The sequence below is a fragment of the Carcharodon carcharias genome, chromosome 22 (genome assembly GCF_017639515.1).
Source record: "Carcharodon carcharias isolate sCarCar2 chromosome 22, sCarCar2.pri, whole genome shotgun sequence".
In the NCBI taxonomy this organism is placed as follows: Eukaryota; Metazoa; Chordata; class Chondrichthyes; order Lamniformes; family Lamnidae; genus Carcharodon; species Carcharodon carcharias.
In genome coordinates this window covers 60,364,015-60,391,398 of record NC_054488.1, presented here as the reverse complement: position 1 = coordinate 60,391,398, position 27,384 = coordinate 60,364,015, and the positions used below count along the sequence as shown (strand labels likewise).

At 44.4% G+C, this 27,384-nt stretch overlaps 1 protein-coding gene across 2 annotated transcripts in view; it reads right to left on the bottom strand.

The window, feature by feature from the left end:
* The window catches only part of LOC121293884 (hepatic leukemia factor-like), a 37,912-nt gene extending 24,562 nt beyond the window's left edge, over positions 1–13,350 (bottom strand). The window contains exons 1-2 of one of the 2 annotated variants that reach the window (XM_041217329.1): positions 13,040–13,350; positions 8,262–8,591 (exon numbers count right to left, since the gene is read on the bottom strand). In XM_041217329.1, coding sequence (XP_041073263.1) covers positions 8,262–8,591; positions 13,040–13,145 — 436 coding nt within the window. In that variant the 5' untranslated portion in view covers positions 13,146–13,350. The remainder of the gene's footprint in view (positions 1–8,261; positions 8,592–13,039) is intronic. The other variant, XM_041217328.1, reaches the window with a different exon arrangement.
* Between the last annotated feature and the right edge of the window lie 14,034 nt (positions 13,351–27,384).

The window sequence follows — 27,384 nt, the reverse complement described above, 5'->3', positions numbered from 1 at the left end:
GCAGCTGAAAGCACTGCCACCAATGGTGGGTGGAGCTTTGAAAATCAGGGATGCACAAGAGGCAAACACTGGAGGAGCACAGAGTTCTCGCAGACTGGAGGTGGTTACGAATGTAGGGAAGGATGGGGTCACGGGGTACCTGAACACTCTGAGGAGCATTTCAAAATTGAGGCATTGCTGGACCAGGACCCAGATTAGATTGGCGAGCATGGAAGTGATGTGTGAATGGGACCTGATGCCAATTATGATATGAGCCACTCAGTCCCGAATTGAAAATTTGGGAAACTAGAAAACTGAACATAACTCATGAGAATCAGGCACCATTTGCCTTATTGAACATTCATTTAGTGTTGTTCTATTAACTTGAAATAGAAGCAATAACAGATGAACAACAGCTGTCATGCGTCACACCCTCCACACAGTGTGCCATGTCTCTACAAGGTCCCCTGCCCCATCCAGATTTGTCCAACTTACTTACAAAGCAAAGTAATTCTCCACACCTTACATCACCAGACCAGGATATTACCAATCATTAAGCAGATCCCAAGGCCTCACTACATAGTACTGCAAAGGTTGTACAACACAGCCCAACAGGTCTATACTTGTGCTTATGCTCCACACAAGCGTAGTTTCACTTTACTTCATCTCACCCCATCCGCATAACCCTCTATTGCTTGTTCCTTCATGTAGTTATCCAGCTTTCCTTTAAATGCATCTATGCTGTTCACCTCAATTACTTCTTGTGGTAGTGAGTTCCAGATTCTAATCAGTCCCGAGGCACAGAGGTTTCTGCTGAATTCCTTATTGGATTTATTTGTAATTAACTTATATTTATGACCTCTACTTTTGAACTCCCCACAAACTCCAACATCTTTACCTTATTGAACTCCTTCAAATCTTGAAGAACTCCATCCACTCACCCTCAACCTTCTCTGTTCTAGAGAAAAGAGCCATGGCCTGTTCAAACATTCTTGATATAACCTCTCAGATCTGTTATGATCCTTGTAAGTCTTTTTTACACCTTTGTCGTAGCCTCTATATCCTTTTTGTAATACGGAGACCAAGACAGTGCACGGTAATCCAAGTGTGCTCTAATTAAGGTACTATAACATAGCAATATACCAACTCTACTCCGCTGGAAATAAACCCCAGAGCTTTGTTTATAACTGTTTGGCCTTGTTAACATGTGTTGCAACTTTTTAATGGGGTTGTGTATCTGGACCTCCAGATCCCTCTGCTCCTGAACCCCATTTAAATTCCAACAAGTGTTTGGCCTCCTTATTCTTCCTATGGAAATATATTACCTCACATTGTTCTGCGTTGAAGTTAATCTGTCATTAACACCACAACCATTCTGCCAAGTTATTAGTCTTCTTGCATTTTGTCACCACCTTCCTCAGCATTAACCACAGCGCCAGATTGAATTGCATGCTTACACAGCACAAATAAAATTTTGGATTGCTAAATTCACAGCAACACATTAAATGTGCATGTTTAATATACAACATCCACTACCATTCTCATTCCTCTCAAACTGCTTGTGTCGCTGGTACTTGTGAATTATATGTGTTTCACACTTGAGAATTAAGCTCTGTAACATCACTAGATGGGCACAGGAGTGCCACAGTTTTCATACTGAATTCATGAATTCAACAGTCCATGGCAAATTGTGAAATTGATGTCAGCGATAAACTGGAGATGGCAGAAAAACTGACCCTGTAAACTGCTGGATTGTCCCAACAACCCAACTCGTTCACCAATGTTGACCAGGGAAGAGAATCTGCCATTCTTATTCATTCTGGTTTGGCCCATCTCCTATAGAGTGTACCTAACTATAACACGTAAATGCAAGTTGTTGTTCTGTACGTAACTAGTGCAGAAAGGTTCCTTGCCATGAAAGAAGTGTTCCTTTCTGTAACTCACCCAAAGGGTGAATTTGGACAGTCATCCAGCAGGAATCTGGGCCCAGCTTGTAGATACTCTGCAGCAGAAGAGAAAAGGGGGCAAGTACTGTAACAGTGCAGGTGGAAATGTGCCATTGCTTAACGGAAAGGTGCAACTGATTCATTTGGTTACATCATTGATCACTAATTATAAATTGTCGCTATGGTGACTTTATCAGTTAATTACAGGTCTGTTTAAGCTCTTTGAATTCCATTTTAAAAGGAGTCTTGAAGCCAAGATTCCCTTTCTAAAAACTGTCCCATTGACGAGACTCTTTGAAAAGAAACTTTAGTTTAGATGCTTGCACCATTTCCCGGAAACATATTCAAGAAAAAGTTGCTATCTGACCCATCTCACTTCAGCCCCACTCTACCCCCATCATAACTCTTAGTGTCTATTTCATCAACTTAATTAGGATTCCTCTGGACCTTTTCTCAAACTTTAAACTAGGTCACGGCTGGTCTGTACCTCAACTCCATCCTGCCTTTGCACCATATCCTTACCCAACAAAAGTCTATCGTCATCGTCAGGGAAAGATCAGGCACCTCACAAACCAGACAGGAGAACAGAGAGATTATATGTAACCAGAAAGATGGAATAGGCTGGGGCTTTTTTTTCTCTAGAAAAGAGAAGGCTCGGGGTGATCTGATAAAGATTAAGATTATCAAAGGGTTTTATAGGGAAGATGTTTTCACTTTTGGGAGAGTCCAGAACTAGTGGCCATAAACATTAAAAGTCACTTATAAATCAAACAGGAAATTCAGGAGAACCTTCTTTATCAAACGAGTCGTGAGGTTCTGGAACTCACTACCACATGGAGTAGTTGAGGAAAATCACACAGATGCATTTTAAGGGAAGCTAGATAACTACATGAGGTAGAAAGGATTAGAAGGATATTTTGATAGGGCAGGGGTGGAAAGGAGGCTCAATGTGGAGCATCAACACTGGCCTGGATCAGTTGGCCCAATGGTCAGTTTCTGCATTGTAAACCTTCCAGGCTTACACCAGTGGTAAAGGTTACTGGGAGTAGCAGTGTTTATTATTTACAAATTAGGAATAAATTAATTAACACATAATGAAGATGGCAGGGCAGGTGATGTGTTGTGACTGCAGAATGTGTAAGTTCTTGGAAACCGGGTTAATCCAGGGCAAACACGAGGAAAGTTCCCCAGACACTTTGTACCTGGAGGCAGTCACACCCCTTAGGACAGGGTCTTCTGATTTGATCAGTGGTCAGGGACAGGAGGGTGTGACTGTAGGTGAGGCAGGTACCGGGGACCCAGAGGTAGAAATGGAGGAGCCTCAGCCTTTGCAATTGTCCGACAGGTTCAATGTTCTTGCCGTCTGTATGGTGGCTGCAGGGTGGAAGAGCAAACTGAACACAGCATCATGGTACAGGAAGCATTTCAAATGGGGAGTATTAATAGGAGTGTGGTGGTAACTGGGGACAGTATAGTCAGGGGATAGACATAATTCCCTGCAGCCAAGAGGGGTCCAGAGGGCTGTGTTGCCTGCCCAGGGCCAGGGTTTGGGGCATCTGCTTTAGGCCAGAGAGGTACTAGAAGGGGAAGGATCCAGTTGTTGAGGTCTACGTAGGTACCCCCATCATAACTCTTAGCGTCTATTTCATCAACTTAATTAGGATTCCTCTGGACACATGTAGAACTAGGAGAGAGGTTCTGCTGAGGGAACATGAGCAGCTAGGGGCTAAATTAAAAAGCAGAACTTCAAAAGGTAACAATTACTACATGAGCAAATTGGAGTAGGGTAAATCAGATTAGAGAGTTAAATGCATGGCTCAAAAATTGGTGTGGGAGAAATGGGTTTTGATTCATGGGGCACTGGCACCAGTACTGGGGCAAGTGGGAGCTGTACCATTGGGATGGTCTTTACCTGAACCGTGCTGAGATGAGCATTCAAGGCGAATCATATAACTAGGGCAGTAGAGAGGGCTTTAAACTAAATAGTGGGGGCAAGGGACCAAGTGATGAATTAAACAGAGCAGACAAGGCAAAAGAGCAAGGTAGGAATAAGGGAAATGATGATCAGAATGTGGCCGGAAGGGACAGTGTTCAAACCTAAGAGAGCACCAGCAGACAAAGCTTAGAGGTTACAAAAATGTGAAGAGAGAGAGCTTAAGGCTCTGTATCTGAATACACATAGTAATCATAACAAAGCAGATGAATTGAAAGTACAACTAGAAATAAATATGTATGATCTGACAGCTATTACAGAGACATGGCTGCAGGATGGCAAAGATTGGGACCTGAATATTGAAGGGTGCACAACATTTGGGGAGGTCAGGAAGCTAGGAAAAGGTGGAGGGGTAGCTTTGTTAATTAAATATGACATTGGTACAATAGAGAGAGATAACCTTAGTTCTGGAGATCAGGATGTAGAATCAGTTTGGGCAGAGATGAGAACTTGTGGGGGTGGTTTATAGGCTCCCTAACAGCAACCACACTGTAAGACGGGGTATACAGGAAGAAATAATGGGGGCTTGTGAGAAAGGTACGGTGATAATCATGGGTGATTTTAATCTACATATAGATTGGACAAATCAGATTGGCAAAGGTACCTGGATGTTGAGCTCACAAGAGCGTTTTTGGGAAAGTTTCTTAGAGCAGCACATTTTAGCATCAACAAGAGAGCAGGCTATTAGACAAGATTAATTAATGACCTCATGATGATGGTGTCCCTAGGTAGCAGTGATCATAATATGATTGAATTTCACATTCAGTTTGAAGGAGAGAGGAATGGATCTAAGACTAGTGTTTTAAACTTAAATAAGGGCAATTATGAGGGCATGAAGTCAGAGCTGGCTTAAGTGGCAAACGTCTAAGGAAATATTTCAGAATACTCAGAAAAGATACATTCCAGTGAGAAAGAAAGACTCTAAGGGAAGGACGCACCATCCTGTGGCTAACTAAAGAAGTTAAAGATAATACCAAATTGAAATAAAAAGCATGTAATTCCACAAAAATGAGTGGCAGGTCAGAAGATTGGACAGAATAGAAGGAACAGCAAAGAATGGCTAAAAGATGAATAAGGAGGGAGGAATTAGAGTAAGAGAGAAAGCTAGCTAGAAATATAAAAAGATAGTAAGCGTTTCTACAGGTATTTGAAAACGAAAGGAGTGAGTGTTGGTCCTCTAGAGAGTGAGAATAGGAAATTAATAATTGAAAATAAGGACTTGGCAGATGAATTGACAGATATTTTGTGTCTGCCTTCACTGTAGATACAAAAGGGAGTGAGTAACTTAAAACAATCACCAGGGAAAGTGTACTGAAAAAATTATTAGAACTAAAAGCTGATAAGTCTCCAGGTCCTGAAGGACTTCATCCTAGGATCTTAAAAGATGTGGCTGCGTTGGTTTTAATTTTCTAAAATTCCATAAATTCTGGAAAGGTCCCATCAAATTGGAAAATAGCGAATGTGACTGCTCTATTCAAGAAAGGAAGGAGACAGAAAGCAGGAAACTACAGGCCCGTTAGCTTATTTGTCATAGGGAAAACAGTAGAATCTATTATTAAGAATGTTATAGCAGGGCACTTAGAAAATCTCAATGCAATCAGGCAGAGTCAACATGGTTTTGTGAAAGGGAAATCATGTTTTACGGAGTTCTTTGAGGAAGTAATGAGCAAGGTGGATAAAGGGGAACTTATGGATGTGCTGTACTTCGATTTCCAGAAGGCATTTGACAAGGTGCCACATCAAAGGTCACTATGCAAAATAAGAGCTCATAGTATAAGGGGTGAGATATTAGCATGGATAGAGGATTGATTAGCTACCAGGAAGCAGAAAGTAGGGTCAAATGGGTCTTTTTTGGGTTGTCAAGATGTGACTAGTGGAATGCCACAGGGATTAGTGCTGCAGCCTCAACTATTTACAATTTATATCAATGATTTGGATGAAGGGACTGAATGTATGGAACTAAATTTGCCAATGACACAAAGATAGGTAGGAAAGTAAGCTGTGAACAGGACATGAGGGTGTCTGCATAAGGGACATTGATAGGTTAAGTGAGTGGGAAACAATCTGGCAGCTGGAGTATAATGTGGGGAAATGTAAAGTTGTCCACTTTGGCAGGAAGAATAGAAAAGCAGCAAATTATTTAAATGGAGAGAGGTTGCAGAACTCTGAGGTACCGAGGGATCTGGGTGTCCTGATACATGAATACAAAGAGTTAGTGTGCAGGAACAGCAAATGATTAGAAAGGCACAATGGAATGTTGTTTATTGCAGTAAGAATGGAATATAAAAGTAGGAATGTTTTGCTATAGTTCTACAGGGCACTGGTGAGACCACATCTGGAGCACTGTGTACAGTTTTGGCTTCCTTATTTAAGAAAGGGTATAAATGTGTTAGAAACAGTTTAGAGGAAGTTCACTCAACTGCTACCTGGGATGAGGAGATTATCTTATGAGGAATGGTTGGACAAGCTGGGCCTGTATACACTGGAGTTTAGAAGAATGAGAAGTGATTTTATTGAAACATATAAAATCCTGAAGGGACTTAATAGGGTGGATGTTGAGAGGATGTTTCCCTTTATGGGAGAGACGAGAACTAGGGGACACAGTTTAAAAGTAAGGGATCTCTCATTTAACACAGAGATGAGGAAATTATTTTTTCTCTCAGAGTCTTGAGAGACTTTGGAACTCTCTTCCCCAGAGAGCAGTGGAGGCAGGGTCAGTGAATATTTTTAAAGCAGAGTTAGATAGATCTTTGACTAACAAGGGAGTCAAAGGTTATCGGGGAAGGTGGGAATATGGAGTTGAGGCCACAATCAGATCAGCCATGATCTTATTGAATGGTGGGGAAGGATCGAGGGGCTGAGTGGCCTACTCCTGCTCCTAATTTATGTTAGTATGACCTCTACCATCTAGAAGAACAAGGGCAATTTATGCATGGGAACACTACCACCTACAAGTTCCCCCCGAGCCGCACACCATCCTGACTTGGACTGTTCATTCACTGTCATTTGGTCAAAATACTGGCAATGCCTTCCTAACATCACTGTGGAAGTACTGGCCTCGTTAGTGATGCCCACATCCCATGAATGAATAAGTAAATAAATAAAAAATACTATATCATTCTAGGAGTGATTGGGTAGATTCACATGACATATCAAGTAGAAGAAAGGAAGGTGCACATCAGCTACATTAAGCTTAGTTAACAAGCATCCTGCACATGGCCTGCACTTCCAATGGTTTCACCAGAGACCTGTGTTAGTGGTGCTGTCCCCTGACTGGCACATAAACTGAAGCCCAAAGCCAAAACTGCAAAAATCGATTTGGAGGCTGGGGGAGCTGTTCCTGCTCCTGCTAACACAGGTCTTGTGAAATTCGGAGGCAGCTTTAGCTGTGGATTTGCCCAGGATTTAACTGCAGTAAAATCCTATTTCAGATGAGAAAACAGGGAGGAAATTACATCCTGCATAAATAAATCAAAATGCAAACACCAATAACTCCATAGGTATCTTGTAACAAAACAATTTCCTTCAATTTCAAGACACTTACTATATTCTGATGACATTACATGGGCATCTCTACCTGTGTGATCCCTAAGACAACAAAGGAGATCTAGTCTGAAATCTACAAAATTAACAGTCCGCTTCCTAATGCCGATGAGCGGAGAAAGGGATGAAGCTATATGCACATTTTTAGAAACACAAAGGTTACATGTCCTAGTCTGTGGTCTACATTCACAGCCGGTGTTTAAGGCAATTTGCTTCAGTCCAGTAGTTTACTAGTGGTACAGGGAGCAGGGCCAATGTGTGTCGGCCATGGCTCAAGTACTCTCACCTGTCAGTCAACAGGTGGTGGGGTTCAAACTCACTCTAGAGACTTGAGTACATAATCCACATTCCGGTGCATTACTGAGGGAGTGCTGCACTGTCAGAGGTGCTTTCAAATGTGAGATTAAACCTCATTTGCCCCCTCAAGCTGACATAAAAGATCCCAATAATGTTTTAAAACCTGCAGGGTTCTCCCCAGTGTTTTGGGCCAATACTTATCCATCAATCAACATAATTAAAAACAGATTATCTGGTCATTATCACAGTGCAATTTGTGGGAGCTTGCTGTGCACAAATTGTCTGCTGTGTTTCACAGTACAACAGTGACTACACTTCTACAAGTATTTCATTGCTGTAAAGTGTTTTGGGACATCCTGAGATTGTGATAGACACAAAAGCAATAAATCTTTCTCTTACGTTTGATCAGATTAAGAGCTGGGGGGGGGGGTGGGGGGAGGAGGAGGAGGAGGAGAGGAGGGTATTTATGGATTGCTGAGGGACTGGGGGAGGTGGGGGGTTACCTGCTCTGACAGGGCTCTGGAGGAGGTTCTGAGGGGTGAGGCCCAGGTGCACGGATGTGCTCGCCTTACTGAGGTCCATGGGTGGTCCTTGGGAGGCCGCTGGCTGCTGCAGGGGTGGGTGCTGACTGGGCTCCTGCTGCTGTGATGGACTAGGGGGGATTCCATTCTCCGACAGGAACTCCTCCAGATCCATATACTCCAGCTGGAAAGTGTCCCCATCATAAGGCAGAGTCTTGTCCCACAGCGTGGGTCCCAGGAAGGCCAACTGTGGGACCGTGCTGCCTGCTGCTTCATCCTCCAACTGCTTTTCCTTCTCTTCTTTGTTGAAACCTTCAAAAGATCAAAAATTGGAATCTTGGTCACAAAAGAAATAACTCGAATTGCAAAATAATGAATCACGTACCCCCCTCACTGCCCTCCCATTGTACTGCCCCTGCGTACTGTGAGGTGATTGCAGGGGCACTGGTTGCTTAGGAACTCTGAAATAAACACAGAATCACAGAATGGTTACAGCACAGCAGCCTGTTTGGCCCATCATGTCCGTGTCCGTGCTAGTTTCACTCCACCTTTTCCTCAAAGCCCTGCAAATCTTCTCTCTTTGCAAAATTATCCAATTCTCTTTTGAAAGCCACAATTGAATCTACCTCCCCCACACTCTCAGACAGAGCGTTTCAGATCCTAACCACGCGATTGACCCTGTGTCCCCCACACTCTCAGACAGAGCGTTTCAGATCCTAACCACGCGATTGACCCTGTGTCCCTCACACTCTCAGACAGTGCATTCTGGATCCTAACCACGCGATTGACCCTGTGTCCCTCACACTCTCAGACAGAGCGTTTCAGATCCTAACCACGCGATTGACCCTGTCTCCACCACACTCTCAGAGCGTTTCAGATCCTAACCACGCGATTGACCCTGTCTCCCCCACACTCTCAGACAGAGCGTTTCAGATCCTAACCACGCGATTGACCCTGTCTCCCCCACACTCTCAGACAGAGCGTTTCAGATCCTAACCACGCGATGGACCCTGTCTCCCCCACACTCTCAGACAGAGCGTTTCAGATCCTAACCACGCGATTGACCCTGTCTCCACCACACTCTCAGACAGAGCGTTTCAGATCCTAACCACGCGATGGACCCTGTCTCCCCCACACTCTCAGACAGAGCGTTTCAGATCCTAACCACGCGATTGACCCTGTCTCCACCACACTCTCAGAGCGTTTCAGATCCTAACCACGCGATTGACCCTGTCTCCCCCACACTCTCAGACAGAGCGTTTCAGATCCTAACCACGCGATTGACCCTGTCTCCCCAACACTCTCAGACAGAGCGTTTCAGATCCTAACCACGCGATTGACCCTGTCTCCCCCACACTCTCAGACAGAGCGTTTCAGATCCTAACCACGCGATTGACCCTGTCTCCCTCACACTCTCAGACAAAGCGTTTCAGATCCTAACCACGCGATTGACCCTGTGTCCCTCACACTCTCAGACAGTGCATTCTGGATCCTAACCACGCGATTGACCCTGTGTCCCTCACACTCTCAGACAGAGCGTTTCAGATCCTAACCACGCGATTGACCCTGTGTCCCTCACACTCTCAGACAGAGCGTTTCAGATCCTAACCACGCGATTGACCCTGTGTCCCTCACACTCTCAGACAGAGCGTTTCAGATCCTAACCACGCGATTGACCCTGTCTCCACCGCACTCTCAGGCAGTGCATTCTGGATCCTAACCACGCGATTGACCCTGTCTCCCCCACACTCTCAGACAGAGCGTTTCAGATCCTAACCACGCGATTGACCCTGTCTCCCCCACACTCTCAGACAGAGCGTTTCAGATCCTAACCACACGATTGACCCTGTGTCCCTCACACTCTCAGACAGTGCATTCTGGATCCTAACCACGCGATTGACCCTGTCTCCCCCACACTCTCAGACAGAGCGTTTCAGATCCTAACCACACGATTGACCCTGTGTCCCTCACACTCTCAGACAGTGCATTCTGGATCCTAACCACTCGATTGACCCTGTCTCCCTCACACTCTCAGACAGAGCGTTTCAGATCCTAACCACGCGATTGACCCTGTCTCCCCCACACTCTCAGACAGAGCGTTTCAGATCCTAACCACGCGATTGACCCTGTCTCCCCCACACTCTCAGACAGAGCGTTTCAGATCCTAACCACACGATTGACCCTGTGTCCCCCACACTCTCAGACAGAGCGTTTCAGATCCTAACCACGCGATTGACCCTGTGTCCCTCACACTCTCAGACAGAGCGTTTCAGATCCTAACCACGCGATTGACCCTGTGTCCCTCACACTCTCAGACAGAGCGTTTCAGATCCTAACCACGCGATTGACCCTGTGTCCCTCACACTCTCAGACAGTGCATTCTGGATCCTAACCACTCGATTGACCCTGTGTCCCTCACACTCAGGCAGTGCATTCTGGATCCTAACCACTCGATTGACCCTGTCTCCCCCACACTCTCAGGCAGTGCATTCTGGATCCTAAACACTTGCTGCGTCAAAGAGTTTCTCATGTTGCTGTTGCTTCTTTTGTCTTTCACCTCAAATCGGTGCCCTCTGGTTCTTGATCCATCCACCAATGGGAACGGCTTCTCTCCATATATGCTGTCTAGACCCCTTACATTTGTGGACACCTCTATTCAAATCTCCTCTCAATCTCCTCTTCTCCAAAGAGAGCAGCCCCAGCTTCTCCAATTCATCCAGGTTACTGAAGTTCCTCATTCCCTGAAGCCATTCTTGTAAATCTCTTCTGCACCCTCCCCAATAACTTCACAACCTTGCTAAAGTGTGGTGCCTGGAATTGGATGCAATACTCCAGTTGAGGCAGAACAGTGTTTTGTGGAGTTTTATCATAACAGAAAGCGCCAAAAAGGCAAGATTCCTGGCAGGTTCTCTGACTGGATCAGGCTTAACAGTGGATCATGATTATGTTCTTACCCATAGGTTTTGTAGTGGGATCACACTATGTTTTAGGGTGATGGTCCTATACTAGGATCACAGGGGCTAATTTTAGCCAAAGAATAATAACAGGCACTAAATGGATACAGCGCTAATAAGACACATTTGTTTAAAAACCCGAATTTAGATCACAATTTTGGTCTGAGTTGATGTTGTCTGGAGATGCTAAACCAGGAACCTGCAGATTTAGCATTGAGTGCTGATAAGTTGCAATTTTTCATGGTGCAGTACATGTGGACTCTTCAAATGCACTTGCGCTGAAGGTATGGAGTGCTCTGGCTGACAGAGACCAGCTCAGGGGTCAAGGGAGAGGGTACAAATTGTCAGATGCTGCACTTGGCGGGGGGGAAAGGACAATGTCCAGTAGCCGCAGTGGGGAAGGGGTCCACCTTACCCTCCTGTCCCTCTCTCCTGCAGCACCCGGTGCTGCATTACCTGGCTTCTTATCCTCCTCCCATTTCTCATCCAAACCAAATGGGACCTGTGGAAGATGTCCATGACTAAGTGTTCACTTTCCCCTAGTGACTCCTGTAAGATGGAGTAGCACATCTTTTTAGGCGAGTTCCTCGGAGGATTTTCCAGAATAAACGTTGCTGATCTATTGGTGAAGTAAAGTGTCCCAGAAAGTCTCCCGATGTGTTTCAAGGTTCTCCTCACAGCTCCAGCAGTAGTAACCGTGGAATGGTGAGTATCCCTTTAAATAGCGTTCAAAACTGACATCAACACAGTTTATCCCCAAACAGCTGGTCACTGTTAGGAAAGGGCATAAGTTGAAGCATTAGCCACCAAAATGCTTTGTAGCTTCTTTAATGAGCACGAGCAGGCATTTTAAGTGAAAATCAACTGATTAACAAGTTTCTGGGCACCATGACTGACACTGGTTTCAAATCCTTTATCAAGATGCTATCTTAACACTAAACAGGAAAAAATGGTGTTTTAGCTTAAGATTCTACCTTGGGCACTTCTTCATCACCTAAAATATTCAGTGAAAATCATCCCACAATATATTGCTGGGACAGTGTTAGGATCACAATATATTATTAGGAACATGGTCCTGTATTAGAATCACACTATATATATTACAGGATGACAGTTCTCTCTGAGGGTCACACCATATCATACAGTCACTGTCCTGTATTCTCATGCCCAGAGGTTTTGCCACAGCTGGTAGCAGACATTCCCCGCACCATCTCTCAGGCTGAGGCCCACTGCCTGCCCAGTATTCAGCTACTTATAGGACTGGCATCTTTCTGCCAGAGCCTCATCCTTGGGCTGTGCTACCAGTAGATGAGTTGTGGGTCAGTTGCTTCAATGCATCTCTACATACAAACCATGCCAGCTCATTTAAACACTCAGACACAGATAGCCCTCCCTCCCTCTCCCTCCCATCCCCTCTTCTTCCTTCACTCAGCCCTCCCTTTCTCCGTAACCCCATCCTCCTCAATCTACCCCATCTCTATCTCACCCCCCCCATCTCTATCCCCATCCCTCTCCCCATCTCTCCCCCTTACCTCTCCCTCTCTACCTTGTTTCTCCCCTTCCCCCAGCTCTCTCTCTCCCTCCATCCCTCTCTCTACCTTGGTGTCTCTCCCTGTCCCCCTTTCTCTTCCCCTCGATCTTAACTCTATATTCTCTCCAATCCCCCCCCCCAACCCCAACATGTCCTTCTCCCACTCCCTGTCTCCCGTACATCTCCCCATCTATTGCCTCACTGTCTCCTCTCTCTTTCTCTCCCTCCACCACCACCACCCCCCCCCCACCCCTCTCCAGTGTGAGCCCGTTTACCTTCCTCCTCACGCAGCGGCAGTTTCACTGGATTTTCCAGGAGAGATTTCAGAACTCCGTGGGTTGGAGGCAGAAAACGGGAATTTAAAGAGATCGGCCGGGACATTTTTTTATATATATATTTTTTTTTAAAAAAAGACCTTATCCAGAATGCACGAAATAAAATGTATTTTTTTAAAAAAAAAATAATGAAAAGGTTCAATAAAACTGCAAACGGAAAGAACAAAAAAAAGGAGGTATATAAAAGTGCTGAGTCTCCGAGGTTGACTCAATCTGATGGTTTCTTCAATCCGCTTCCATTCGCACCCCTCCCTCCCTGTGTCTCCCCCCCCCAAAAAAAAACCTGACGTCAAGGATCTGGGAGAATAATATTTTGCTCTTCTCTCCCTCTGTACTAATCGTCTCTGCCAGCCAGTGAGCACATTGACGCCTTTTCTCGCTCTCTTTCTCTCTCTCTCCCTCTCTGTCACTCTGGGACTGCAGGGGATCTGAAGCCAAGTCATATGAAAAAGGCGGAGTTGACCCACTTTTGGCCAATCGCCTTTGCAATGTTTGCTGTAAACTTCTTAACCCTCCCCTTCTGATCCAAGCTCACATTGGTTATCATGTGCAGCCCCCTTTCTGTTTGCACCTCTTCCAAAAGAGAAAACTAAAAAGACAAACACACACACACACACACACACACATATATACAAAAGACAGATTTTATTTGCCAAAGTAAAAAGAGAAAAATACACACCCGAGATGCAGACAGGTTCCTCACGCGTAAATCGGGTTGGATTTTATCGTTGTGGAGCCAGCCAACCAGCCGCAGTAAATTAAATCACAGTTTTTTTCTTACAGTCACACTTTAAAAAAAAATATTTCGCATCTGGGCTGATTTAAAAGTGTGCAACACAGACAAAAAAAAAAATCAAGAGGGTTTCCAGGTATTTCCAGGTGAGGAACAGTGAGGAGGATTGCACCTGGCCTCAGTACCTTTTGGGCTAGTGGGTGGGGAGAGAAGAAAGTCAATGAGGGTCTCTCCCTCCCCCAGCCAATCCCTGCACCCTTACACCTGTACAGACATGAGGTGAAGACAGAACCAGGCTGAAACATGATGTTGTTACCCCACCCCTATGAAACACCCTGCCCACAATCAGTGTCCAAGACACCAACTTGAGGAACTACCTTTGGAATTGTATACCTCAGCAAGGAGTTAATGCCCTCAGGTAAACAGGGGAGGAGGCCAGTATTTTAAAGCGAAAGGTTATTTCAGGCTGGTATTTGAGTTTGGGTGTCTGGACGGGAATGATGAGTTTTGTGCCTGTGCTTTTTGTCACCTGTTTACTCAGCTCAGGTGTGTATCTGTGGGCAGGTGACAGGGACCAGCCTCAGGTGCTTTCCCCATTGGGAAAACTCAGAGGGAGGTTGGGCCTAGAGTTCTGGTGTGCAGCTCCGAGTGGTTTCTGTGGAAGGGGGGGGGCCCCAACAAGCTGGGGGAATTAGAGTGAAAAATTCCATCAGAGAATCAGGCTTAATTTAAAAATCACTGCTTTGGGATTCTATTGACCTACCATCTTCTACATATTCTCTGCTGGGGTGTCTCAATTCTGGGTATCTGAGATTTTAATCGCCCCACCTTTGGTAGCCTTGCCTTCAGCTGCCTGGGTCTTAAGCTCTGGAATTTCCTCCTTCTCCCCCTCTGCCTCTTTCTCTGCCTTCAAGATACCTTTAAAATTTACCTTTTTGACCAACTTTAGGTCACGTCACTCAAATGGCTCAGTGCAAAATTTTGTTCGATAAAGTCCCTGTGAAGCATTTTGCAACATTGTACTACATTAAAGGCTCTATATAAATGAAAGCTGTTGCTGATAGACATGTTGAGAGAGTGAAGTTGAAAAACGAGGCATGTAAAGGGACAGAAGATTCACTGTAAAATGAAGGGATAGAGAGATCCCCTGTGAAATGAGAGGCCATTCAGTCCAGCAAACTCAGCCTACCATTGAAGACAAAAACAGAATTACCTGGAAAAACTCAGCAGGTCTGGCAACATCGGCGGAGAAGAAAAGAGTTGACGTTTCGAGTCCTCATGACCCTTCGACAGAACTGAAGTTGAACTGAAGTTCTGTCGAAGGGTCATGAGGACTCGAAACGTCAACTCTTTTCTTCTCCGCCGATGCTGCCAGACCGGCTGAGTTTTTCCAGGTAATTCTGTTTTTGTTTTGGATTTCCAGCATCCTCAGTTTTTTTGTTTTTATCTACCTTTGAAAACTCTGGTTTCCCATCACAGCCTCTGATTCTGCAATGATTTGAGTTACTGCCCCCTCTCTTAGCTGAGGGCCATGCCAGATAAAGATCACTCTTTTTGTAAAGAAGTGCTTCCTGACAGCAGTCTTAAACTTAGCCTTCAGCGTATTCCTTTTGTTTTACAGTCACAGCTTCTCTCGTGCTCAGAATGAACCTTTTCCGGTTCACATAATATCTTATACATCTCCGTGAGCTAGCCTCTCATTGTCTTATTTAAATGTGGGTAAGAGTCTCATCTCTTCTAACCTTTCCCTGTAAGTCAGTCTTACAGGGGTCAACCTTAAGGCCCTTCTCTCTATCAGTTCCACGGATGAGATATATCCTTTGTGCTGAGTTGACCAGAATAAAGCACAGTGTCCCAGCTAATATTGATCCCTCACCTTATCTAGCCATTATCTCAATGCTGTTTCTGTGACGTTGCTCTGCTCAAACTGGCTGCCACATTTTCTACATTACGACAGCGACTACGCTTCAAAAGTACTTAATTGGCTGTGAGGCACTTAGGGGTATTCTGTCTCTTCTTTCAGTGCTTGAGGTGTCGTTGGCTAGAGTTGGATGCAGCTTCAGAATGATACTCTATTGATTTGGTGAAATGAGTGCTCCATTTGGCTATGTGGTGAGTGTACTGTCAATCCATCATCTCTCTCCTGATGGTTCAACATCATTCACTGACTAATTATGTCCATGGTTTTTCTTCCAGTGTAAGACTGGCATCTTTCTGTCATTCAGTTAAAGTTTTCTGTGGTTTTGCCCACTTGTAAATGTTGTCTTCGGCCTCCTGTAATTTCTTAGCTGCCCTGCATATTAACTTAGGCCCTCCTTCCCCTACCCTCTGGAATTTAATATAATTTGCAGTTTTTAAATCCCAGAGCTGGGTTTTCATTTGCCAGTGGGGGCAGGAATGGTTGTAGGTGCAATTTGAAAATTGCATTGCTGGAGGGTGGCACTGGATCCCACTGTCTCCAGAAACATAATTTTGAAGGGCCCAGAGGAGGGAGGGAATGGGAAACCAGCTCGATGCCAATTAATGGTCTCTTAAGTTCCTTAAGGAGCTTGTTAAGGCAGCCATCCAGGGCAGAATGGGGTTTTCAATAACTTTTCTGGACAAAGCTGAACAGTCTGGTACATGTCGGTCCCCAATATGGCTGCTGCCTTCCTTTCCAATATGGCGCCAGGCTGACAGCTCCCACCTCCTCTAGGTGCTTGGCACCTCTCACTGAGTACAGGGCTCGCCTGCTATCCAATCAGCCCACTTAGATTTAAAAGTAGCATAGTGAGTGTGACACACTTCAGGTGTGGTGTCGGGACCCAGAATTCATTAAGATATCAGGTTCCTGATCCTGCTTTGAAAACCCAGTTCCAAGCCTTTAATGAAAGCAGCAACTCTGCATAATGCAACAAATTTCACAACTGTGGGACATCCCGAAGAGCTTTATATATTTTTGAAGTGTAGTCACTGTTGTGATAGAGGGAATGCAACTGCCCATTTGCACAGAGCAAATTCCTACAAACAGCAATGTGATAATTATCAGGTAATCTCTTTTAGTGCTGTTGGTTGAGGGATAAATGTTGGATTACATAGGATATTTGGAACAGAAACAAGGCAATTGTCCCAACTAGTCCATACTGATGTTTCTGCTCGCACCTCCTCCCAACTTTCCTCATCTAAATCTACTATCGTAACCTTCTATTTCCTTCCCCTTCATTTGCTTTTCTAGCTTCCCCTTAAATGTATCTATACTATTTGCTTCAATCATTCCCTGCTGTAGCGAATTCCACATTCTCACCACTCTGTGGGTAAAGAAGTTTCTCCTGAATTCCCTATTGGGTTTCTAGGTGACTATTTTATATTGAAGCCTCTAGTTATGCTCTTCCCCAAGAGGAAAAATTCTCTCTGTATCCACTCTATCAAAACCTTTCATCATTTTAAAGAATTTGTTAGGTCACCCCTCAGCCTGTTCATTCAAGCGAAAAGAGACCCAGCCTGTTGATCCTTTCCATTTACCAGAACACCAGCATGAACTTCCTGCATCTTCTTAAAAAGTGTCATGGGATCTTCCAAATTCATCCAAGGGGGCAGACAGGGCCTCAACTTAACATCCCATCCAAAACACGGCACCGCGGTACAAGGACAAGGGTTGAAGGTTTTGGGAAAGAGTTACAAGGGATATGTGAGGAAGAAAGTTTTTTTTACGCAGCGAGTGTCAATAACTTGGAACTCACTGCCTACAAGGATAGTGAAAGTGGAGAAGATCTATGATTTCAAAAGGATATTGCATACGCACTTTGGGGAAATAAATTTACAGGGGCTGTGGGGGCAAAGCGGGGGAATGGAACTGAATGGAACACCCTCTACAGAGAGCTGGCATGGACTCGACAGGCCAAATGGTCTCCTTCTGTGCCACACATAAATATAAGATGTTGTTGTAATGACTATGACTCTATGACTTGCTGACAGCGCAGGTACTGGGAGTGTTGGCCTAGATTATTCACTCATGTCTTTAGAGCGGTGGAGAACCTTTTAACTCAGAGGCGAGAATGTTACATACTGAGCTGCATGACTGGCAGCAAGTTTACTGTTTCTAATATTTCATGTAGATTAGAAGCTGTAGAGATCCCAACTCTGATTGCTGGGGCACAGTGTTCAGTCGGATAGGAGCAATTGGCTGCAAGTTTGCTTTTTTTTTGCAAGCAAGTAAATTTAAAATGCAAATTTGCATCCTTGTACAGCAGTGCTTACTTTTTAAAATCCTTTCATGGGATGTGGGAGTCGCTGGCTGGGCCAGCATTTATTGCCCATCCCTAATTGTCCTTGAGAAGGTGGTGGTGAGCTGCCTTCTTGAACCGCTGCAGTCCATGTGGTGTAGGTACACCCACAGTGCTGTTAGGGAGGGAGTTCCAGGATTTTGACTTAGCAACAGCGAAGGTACAGCTGATATATTTCCAATTCAGGATTGTCAGTGACTTAGAGGGGAACTTCCATGTTCCCATGTGTCTGTTGCCCTTGTCCTTCTAGATGGTAGTGGTTGTGGGTTTGGAAGGTTCTGTTGAAGGAGCCTTAGTGAATTCCTGCAGTGCATCTTGTAGACTCTGCAGCGGTGGTGGAGGGAGTGAATGTTTGTGGATGTGGTGCCAATCAAGCGGGGCTGCTTTGTCCTGGATGGTATCGAGCTTCTTGAATGTCGTGGGAGCTGCACTCATCCAGGCAAGTGGAGAGTATTCCATCACACTCCTGACTTGTACCTTGTAGATGGTGGACAGGATTTGGGGGGTCAGGAGGTGAGTTACTTGCTGAAAAATCCCCAGCCTCTGACCTGCTCTTGTAGCCACAGTATTTATATGGCTCGTCCAGTTCAGTTTCTGGTCAATGGTAACTCCCAGGATGTTGATAGTGGATTCAGCGATAGCAATGCCATTGAACGTCAAGGGGCGATGGTTAGATGCTCTCTTGTTGGAGATGGTCATTGTTTGGTACATCTGTGGTGCAAATGTTACTTGCCACTTGTCAGCCCAAGCCTGGATATTGTCCAGGTCTTGCTGCATTTGGACATGGACTTCTTCAGTAACTGAGGAATTGTGAATGGTGCTGAACATTGTGCAATTATCAGCGAACATCCCCACTTCTGACCTTATGATAGAAGGAAAGTCATTGATGAAGCAGCTGAAGATGGTTGGGCCGAGGACACTACCCTGAGGAACTCCTGCAGTGATGTCCTGGAGCTGAGATGATTATCCTCCAACAACCACAACCATCTTTCTTTCTGGTAGGTATGATTCCAACCAGTGGAGAGTTTTTTCCCAGATTCCCATTGACTCCAGTTTTGTTAGGGCTCCTTGATGCCACACTCGATCAATTGCTGCCTTGATGTCAGGGGCAGTCACTCTCACCTCGTCTCGGGAGTTCAGCTCTTTTGCCCATTTTTGGAACAAGGCTGTAATGAGGTCAGGAGCTGAGTAGCCCTGGTGGACCCCAAACTAATCGTCAGTGAGCAGGTTATTGCTGAGTGAGAGCTGCTTGATAATACTGTCCATGACTCCTTCCATTACTTTACTGATGATCGAGAGTAGACTGATGGGTCGGTAACAGGCCGGGTTGGATTTGTCCTGCTTTTTATGTACAGGACATACCTGGGCAATTTTCCACATTGCCAGGTAGATGTCAGTGCTGTAACTGTACTGGAACAGCTTGGCTAGGGGCGCGGCAAGTTCTGGAGCACAAGTCTTCAGTACTATTGCCGGAATATTGTCAGGGCCCAAAGCCTTTGCAGTATCCAGTGCCTTCAACCATTTCTTGATATCACATGGAGTGAATTAAATTGGCTGAAGACTGGTATCTGTGATGCTGGGGACCTCTGGAAGAGGCCGAGATGGATCATCCACTCAGTACTTCTGGCTGAAGATTGTAGCAAATGCTTCAGCCTTATCTTTTGCACTGATGTGCTGGACTCCTTCATCATTGAGGATGGGGATATTTGTGGAGCCTCCTCCTCCAGTGAAATGTTTAATTGTCCACCACCATTCATGACTGGATGTGGCAGGATTGCAGAGCTTAGATCTGATCCGTTGGTCATGGGATCACTTAGCTCAGTCTATCACTTGCTGCTTATGCTGTTTGACATGCAAATAATCCTGTGTTGTAGCTTCACCAAGTTGACACCTCATTTTTAGGTATGCCTGGTGCTGCTCCTGACATGCCCTCCTGCACTCTTCATTGAACCAGGGTTGATCCCCGGCTTGATGGTAATGGTAGAGTGGAGGGATATGCCGGGCCTTGAGGTTACAGACTGTGGTTGTACGCAGTCCTGCATCTATTCCTCACTGCAAAGGTTTTAACAAGTTGAATTCCTCAGTCTGGAGGTTTGGAGTTGTTGCTTGCACAGATATTTGTGGATGAATCCTAAATCCATGCCCATTTCATGCCTGCAGGAGTATCAACTTAATTACGACAGATCTTAGAGATGATCAACTGCATAGGATTCTGACAGAAATGTCATCCATTTTGCATCCAATGACTTACTAAAGGGGGATACTGAAAGAACCTGCGATCATGCCAAAAATAATCATTTTAGAAAGTTAAGAATTTAGTACCAACAAGATCACCTGTGTCCATCATTTAAGGAAACATATAGAGCGAACATCTGTAACTGCTTGTGGAGTGCATTGTTTCCGTAGTATGGAAGTGAGAAACACTTTGTGAAAAGTTGCAGGTCTAGATTGGATCAACATCATGCTGAAGTAGTACTGAGTTCAGCCTTTGGGGGAAGCACTGAGTTCACCCAGAGGGAGATTCAGTGAGTGATAACAGCCAGCGGAAGAAATAATGACTACACCCAGTGCAGAATGGGGCGGAAAAGGAGCGGGTTTCACGAGGTAAAGGGTGTTGTGAAATAAGTGCATTTTTCAGCCCCCCCTCACCTCCACACACACTGCATCCACCCACCCCACCACATAGAAAAGTTTAGTGATTTTATTTTAAACTGAAATTTCCATCATTTACAGACAGTAGAATTTAGGATTAGATTGAGATTGTTGTAAGGGGTTAGGTTCAGGAGCAGGTTGTGGGCTTGGTTTAGCGTGAGGCTGAGTTAGGTTCAGAGTTAGATGAAGAGTTCGATTTAGGGATAAATCGGTTTTAGGATTAGATTGAGGGTTGGCATCACAATTAATTAAAATAAAAGACAAGAGGGAGACGGTGGCATAGTGATAATGTCACTGGGCTAGTAATCCGGAGCCTAGGCTAATGCCCTGGTGATGTGGATTCAATCCCACCTTGGCAGCTGGTGGGATTGAAACTCGATGGATAAAAATCTTAAAGTGAGTCTCAGTAATGGTGACCGTGAAACTATCATTGATTGTCATAAAAACCCATCTGGTTCACTCATGCCCAATAGGAAGGAAATCTGCCATCCTTACCTCCCCAGTGGTGTGGTTGACTCTTAACTGCCCCCTGAAAAGGCCGAGGAAGCCACTCCATTGAAGGGCAATTGGGGATGGGCTACAAATGCTGGCCTTACCCAGAGACTCCCATATCCAAAGAAAAAATAAATTAAAAAGAAGCAAACAGTATTCTCCTTTCTCAAAGTGGGGCCCATGAGAATTTCCCGGGATAGTTTCATGGCTTGGAATATTCAAATCCTGCACGTTTTGATCCATCAAAGTTTGTCTTCTTATAATAGGGGTGATGTGGGAAATAAGCATTGCTGCAAGGCTGATATTTATTGCCCCTCCCTGTAGTGCCTTGAGAGGGATGGGAAGCCTTCTGCTTAATAAGTTGTTTGCTAGCCCATTTCAGAGGGCAGTTAAGAAACAATCACCTGATTGCTGGAGTCCCATCCAGGCCAGAGGATGAAATGCTCCCTTCCCTAAAAGATATAAGAGAGCCTGTTGGGTTTTTGTGATAATTTGACACTTGCGCAATGCCATTAGTTGTAAAATGCTTTGGGACATCCAGAGGTTGTGAAAGGCGCTATATAATGCAAATTCTTTGTTTTAGTAGCCAGCAGAGTTTTGCATCGGTTCTGATGTTTGCTGTTGCCACCAGTGTCCCCTACTCAGCTCATCTGTATCTGGTTCTACACAGAGAGCGACTGAAGCCAAAAGGACTTCATCATATGGGGATAAATAACAATTGCAGGAACACAGGGGAGATATAGAAGTTCAGATCGTGAGATAGAGAGGAAAGGTTTAAACAGGCAGAAAGAACTTCAGAAGATAGAGTGCAAAATAGGTTCAGAGAAAGGAAGGACAAAAAAGAGAGATGTTTAGACAGAGAGAAGTTCAACCAAAAGGAGAGGTCAGACACACAGTTAAAAGGAAGTTTGAATAATCAAGGATGGGGAGAAAGAGACATAACAATGATAGATCACTCAGCCTTGAAAGAGAAGGTTAAGACAAGAGAACTGCAGGTGCACACGAAACAGAGGATTAATTTTTGTTATTTATGGTCACAGATGAAAATGTCATATGAGTGAGCTGCACATGCTAAAATAAAACATGAAAATAAAATAAATCAGCTCCAGAGTTTCAGGATTTTGCTGCAGCAAAGTTAAGTAGCAGCTCCTCTTGTCAGTACATTTAATATGCTACCACTTCTCCAGCTAATGCCCATTGTTCTCTCTCTCAATCAATTCCTTATCTGTAGTAATTATGGCTTTATTTAGTGTGCAATGTACCTTTAAGAATAATACTGGTTAAGGAAGATCACATGTTCTGTAGTAACCAATAGGAGAATAGCGCGGGCTACCTCAACAGTGTGGAGATAGAGTTGGAGTTGGAAGCACGTGTGTAGTTGCTGCTGAGTACACTGTAAATAAACTTAATTTTTTCCACCCAAGAAGTGTCTGCAGATCAACTCCATCACTATTAGCACAACTTGGCCACCTTACAACATTATCCCCCTGGGGGACCGCTGCACCGTTTGGGGAACCATTTTTCAGGTGAGATGTTAAACCAAAGCCCCATTTGCCTGCTCAGGTGGATGTAGATGATCCCATGGCACTATTTTTGAAGAAGAGCAGAGGAGTTATCCCCAATGAAAACCACAGATTATCTGCTCGTATCACATTGCTGTTTGTGGGAGTTTGCTGATTGTATATTGGCTGCTGCATTTCCTGCATTACAACAGTGACTGCACTTCAAAAGTACTTCATTGGCTGTAAAGTGCTTTGAGCTGTCCAAAGCTTGTGAAAAGTGCTATATTAATGCAAGTCTTTCTCTTTTTATACCTGGACATATACCTTTCTAAAAGCTTTTCATGCAGAGTTTTATTGAAAGCTTTCTGGAAGGCTCAGTTGGCATAACTCAAGGTTTTCCAGTGTTTACCTGGAACTTCACTTCCCCAGAAAACTCAAGGAAGGATCTCTTCTCCTGAAATCACAGTGACTGGCACTTATAAATATCACATTTGTTCCTGAAGAACAATGCCAATGTTTTGCCAATTATTGATGTATAATTGTTGGCTGTTTGAGTTTTGTTGCCATTTTTTATTGATTCAGGAGATGTGGACGTCGCTGGTGAGGTCAGCATTTATAGCCCATTCCTAACTGGCCTTTGGGAGGTTGTGATGAGCTGCTTTCTTCACAAATGAGTGGCTTGTTAGATCATTTTATATGGTAGTTGAGAGTCAATCACGTCATGGTGAATCTGGAGTCAGATACTGTATAGGCCAGACCGGGTAAGGGTGACAGAACAAAAACAGAATTACCTGGAAAAACTCAGCAGGTCTGGCAGCATCGGCGGAGAAGAAAAGAGTTGACATTTCGAGTCCTCATGACCCTTCGACAGAACTGGTGACAGAGTTCCTTTTCTAAAGGACGCTAGTGAACCAAATGGGTTTTTATGACAATCTGGGAGTATCTTGTTTGCCATTACTGAGACTACCTTTTTATTCCAGATTTTTTCATTAATTGAATTTAAATTCCCTGGTGCTATGATTTGAACTCCTGATTTCCAATTCATTAGTTCAAGCCTCTGGATTACTATAGTCTAGTAACGGAATTCTAAAAATAGCTTCTGTCCAAGCCAGTGACACCTTCCCTGTACTCACCAAATCTCTCATAAAAACATGCAGCACTTTGTAGGCTTAATTTCTACATCAGAGACAGAAAAGAGCTCAGAAAGCACACCTGCGGCTCAGTAGATAGAACTCTTTCCTGTGTCACAAGGTTCAATCTCCAAACCAATGACTTGAGTACAAAATGTAGCCTGATACCTTCCAGAGACTGGGCACTGTCTTTCAGAGGGGACATTAAAAGAACTCCCAGCATGTCCTCTCAGGTGGATGCACTATTTTGAGGGTAGAACATGGCAGTTCTCCACAGTGCTCTAGCCAATATTTATCCCCCATCGCCAACATCACTAAAACAGATCATCACATTGTTGTTTGTGGGACCTTGCTGTGGGCAAATCAGCTGTCAGGTTTCTTGCATTACAACAGTGATAGCATTACACTGGCTATAAAGTGTTTTTGGGTGTCCTAAGGTCATGGGAGATGCTACATAAATGCATTCAATTAACCTTTTCTATAAAATGCTCATCCCAGACAATTTATTGCTTTTGATCTTTTAAGGCCTGTGTAGGGCTTCATTGCAAATGGCATCAAATCCATTTGTTCAGTTGTAGATCTCCTGGGATGGCTGTTATCATATCAGTGCCTCCTCTATATGCTACACACTGCAAGTCTCACCCCAGGATGAGAGCATGTTATTGAGGCTGGTGCTCCACTGCAGTACTGAGGGAGTGCGGTACTGTCAGAAGTCTCATCTTTCAAGAGAGGTGTGGCCCTATCCACCTCTTCAGATGGATGTGAAAAATCCCACAGCAATATTGGAAGAAGAGTTCCCGGTGTCCTGGAGTCAATATTCCTTCATCAACAAATAGATTAACTGATCATCCTGTATCACATTGTCCATGGTTTGACTGGCTGCAAAGTGAATGCATGAGTATGTGGTGAGGATGTGAAAGGTATTAAGTAAATGCAAGTTCTTTCTTTCTTAATTCTAGAAATAAATCCTTTAGGATTTTAAGTATTTTTAGTTCACCATCAGTTTTGCCACGATTTACATCTTTAAGGAATCTCTGATGTCCTTCGATAAGCCTTTTGCTGATACTTTCTGTTGTGTTTGGCATCTACAGACCTGCTTAGATCCAGTTCCCTCTTTGTCCTTCTTCCTATCTTTTTTCCATCATTCTACGAGAAGATTGTGTTATCTTTTCTCCTCTACAGGATGAAGTGTTCGTTTTTTTCATTTAGTTTGTTTAGTCAGACAATGACAGGCCAAATGACTTTCTTCTGTGCAGTAACCAGACTATGGTTCTATATTCTATTATGGTTCTTGCTAATTGTATGTAGTCTGTTTGCCCGTTTATCTTCGAGGTTTAAGTGTCAGTGCCTCCTACTCAATCTGTCTTACCTCATTTTTGGAAAATGCTCAGTTTAAAGTTGTATACTTTTTTGCCATGATAGGTCAAGATGTGAATTATACCTCTGGTAGAATTTCTTAATGTGCTGAGTCGGATAAGGGTCAAGCATTCCAATTACCAGCTCAGCCTCTAGACTGCGTGGACATGCCTAGTGTATATTAGATGGTAAAATGGAGGATTAGACATGCTCAGACATCAGAAATCAAAAGACTCTCTCGTACTCAGATATATTTTTGTCTATATAATCTATCTTTCCTTACTTCTCTCTTTATCTACCTCACTCTTTCATACCTCTTCATGTTCTCTCTCTCAATATATTATGTACATGCTTATCTCTTTTTCCATACATCTATTTAGCTTTCTTTATCTCATTATCTTGCCCTTTATATTTTCCCCTCCCTCTTTACCTTTCTTTGTGTTAATATCACTTTGCCTTTCTCTGTATATGTGTCACTCTGTGTGCGGTTGAGAGAAAGAAATTGAGAAGATGACTCTGAGATTCTTAAAATTAATTCAGGTCCTGACTGGTTTGTTGAAGGGAACGGACTGAGAAACAATTTAAAAGCGTGTGTGGTAGGTCCATGCGTGTGACATTGCAAATGTTGCTGAGTCTCCTTTGTAACTCAGTGACTCACTGAAGATATTCATAAGAAATTGTGTTGCTTATTTTAAGAGTATGGTACAATATTGAGACAGGGACAGATGTAAACAGACCTTGCTGGTCTGAACTGAATCAAACTCTTTCAGTTGAGTTTTTCCGATTTCTTCAGGAATATTTTAGGGTTTAAAAGATATAGACAAAGGTGTGAGGTTGCCTAAACGCACACATTTCAACCACAGATTTCCAGTCAGAAATCCCCTACATGGTATCACCTGTAGAGGTTCAACACTTTAATATTATCCTGACTGCTCAGTGGATCAAAAGTCCAGTTTGATGGGGACAGTGTAGAGGGAGCTTTACTCTGTATCTAACCCCGTGCTGTACCTGTCCTGGGAATGTTTGATGGGGACAGTGTAGAGGGAGCTTTACTCTGTATCTAACCCCGTGCTGTACCTGTCCTGGGAGTGTTTGATGGGGACAGTGTAGAGTGAGCTTTACTCTGTATCTAACCCCGTGCTGTACCTGTCCTGGGAATGTTTGATGGGGACAGTGTAGAGGGAGCTTTACTCTGTATCTAACCCCGTGCTGTACCTGTCCTGGGAGTGTTTGATGGGGACAGTGTAGAGGGATCTTTACTCTGTATCTAACCCCGTGCTGTACCTGTCTTGGGAGTGTTTGATGGGGACAGTATAGAGAGAGCTTTACTCTGTATCTAACCCCGTGCTGTACCTGTCCTGGGAGTGTTTGATGGGGACGGTGTAGAGGGTGCTTTACTCTGTATCTAACCCCGTGCTGTACCTGTCCTGGGAGTGTTTGATGGGGACAGTGTAGAGGGAGATTTACTCTGTATCTAACCCCGTGCTGTACCTGTCCTGGGAGTGTTTGATGGGGATGGTGTAGAGGGAGCTTTATTCTGTATCTAACCCTGTGCTGTACCTGCCCTGGGAGTGTTTGATGGGGACAGTGTAGAGGGAGCTTTACTCTGTATCTAACCCCGTGCTGTACCTGTCCTGGGAGTGTTTGATGGGGACAGTGTAGAGAGAGCTTTACTCTGTATCTAACCCCGTGCTGTACCTGTCCTGGGAGTGTTTGATGGGGACAGTGTAGAGGGAGATTTACTCTGTATCTAACCCCGTGCTGTACCTGTCCTGGGAGTGTTTGATGGGGACAGTGTAGAGGGAGCTTTACTCTGTATCTAACCCCGTGCTGTACCTGTCCTGGGAGTGTTTGATGGGGACAGTGTAGAGGGGGCTTTACTCTGTATCTAACCCCGTGCTGTACCTGTCCTGGGAGTGTTTGATGGGGACAGTGTAGAGGGGGCTTTACTCTGTGTCTAACCCTGTGCTGTACCTGCCCTGGGAGTGTTTGATGGGGACAGTGTAGAGGGGGCTTTACTCTGTGTCTAACCCTGTGCTGTACCTGTCCTGGGAGTGTTTGATGGGGACAGTGTAGAGGGGGCTTTACTCTGTATCTAACCCCGTGCTGTACCTGTCCTGGGAGTGTTTGATGGGGACAGTGTAGAGGGGGCTTTACT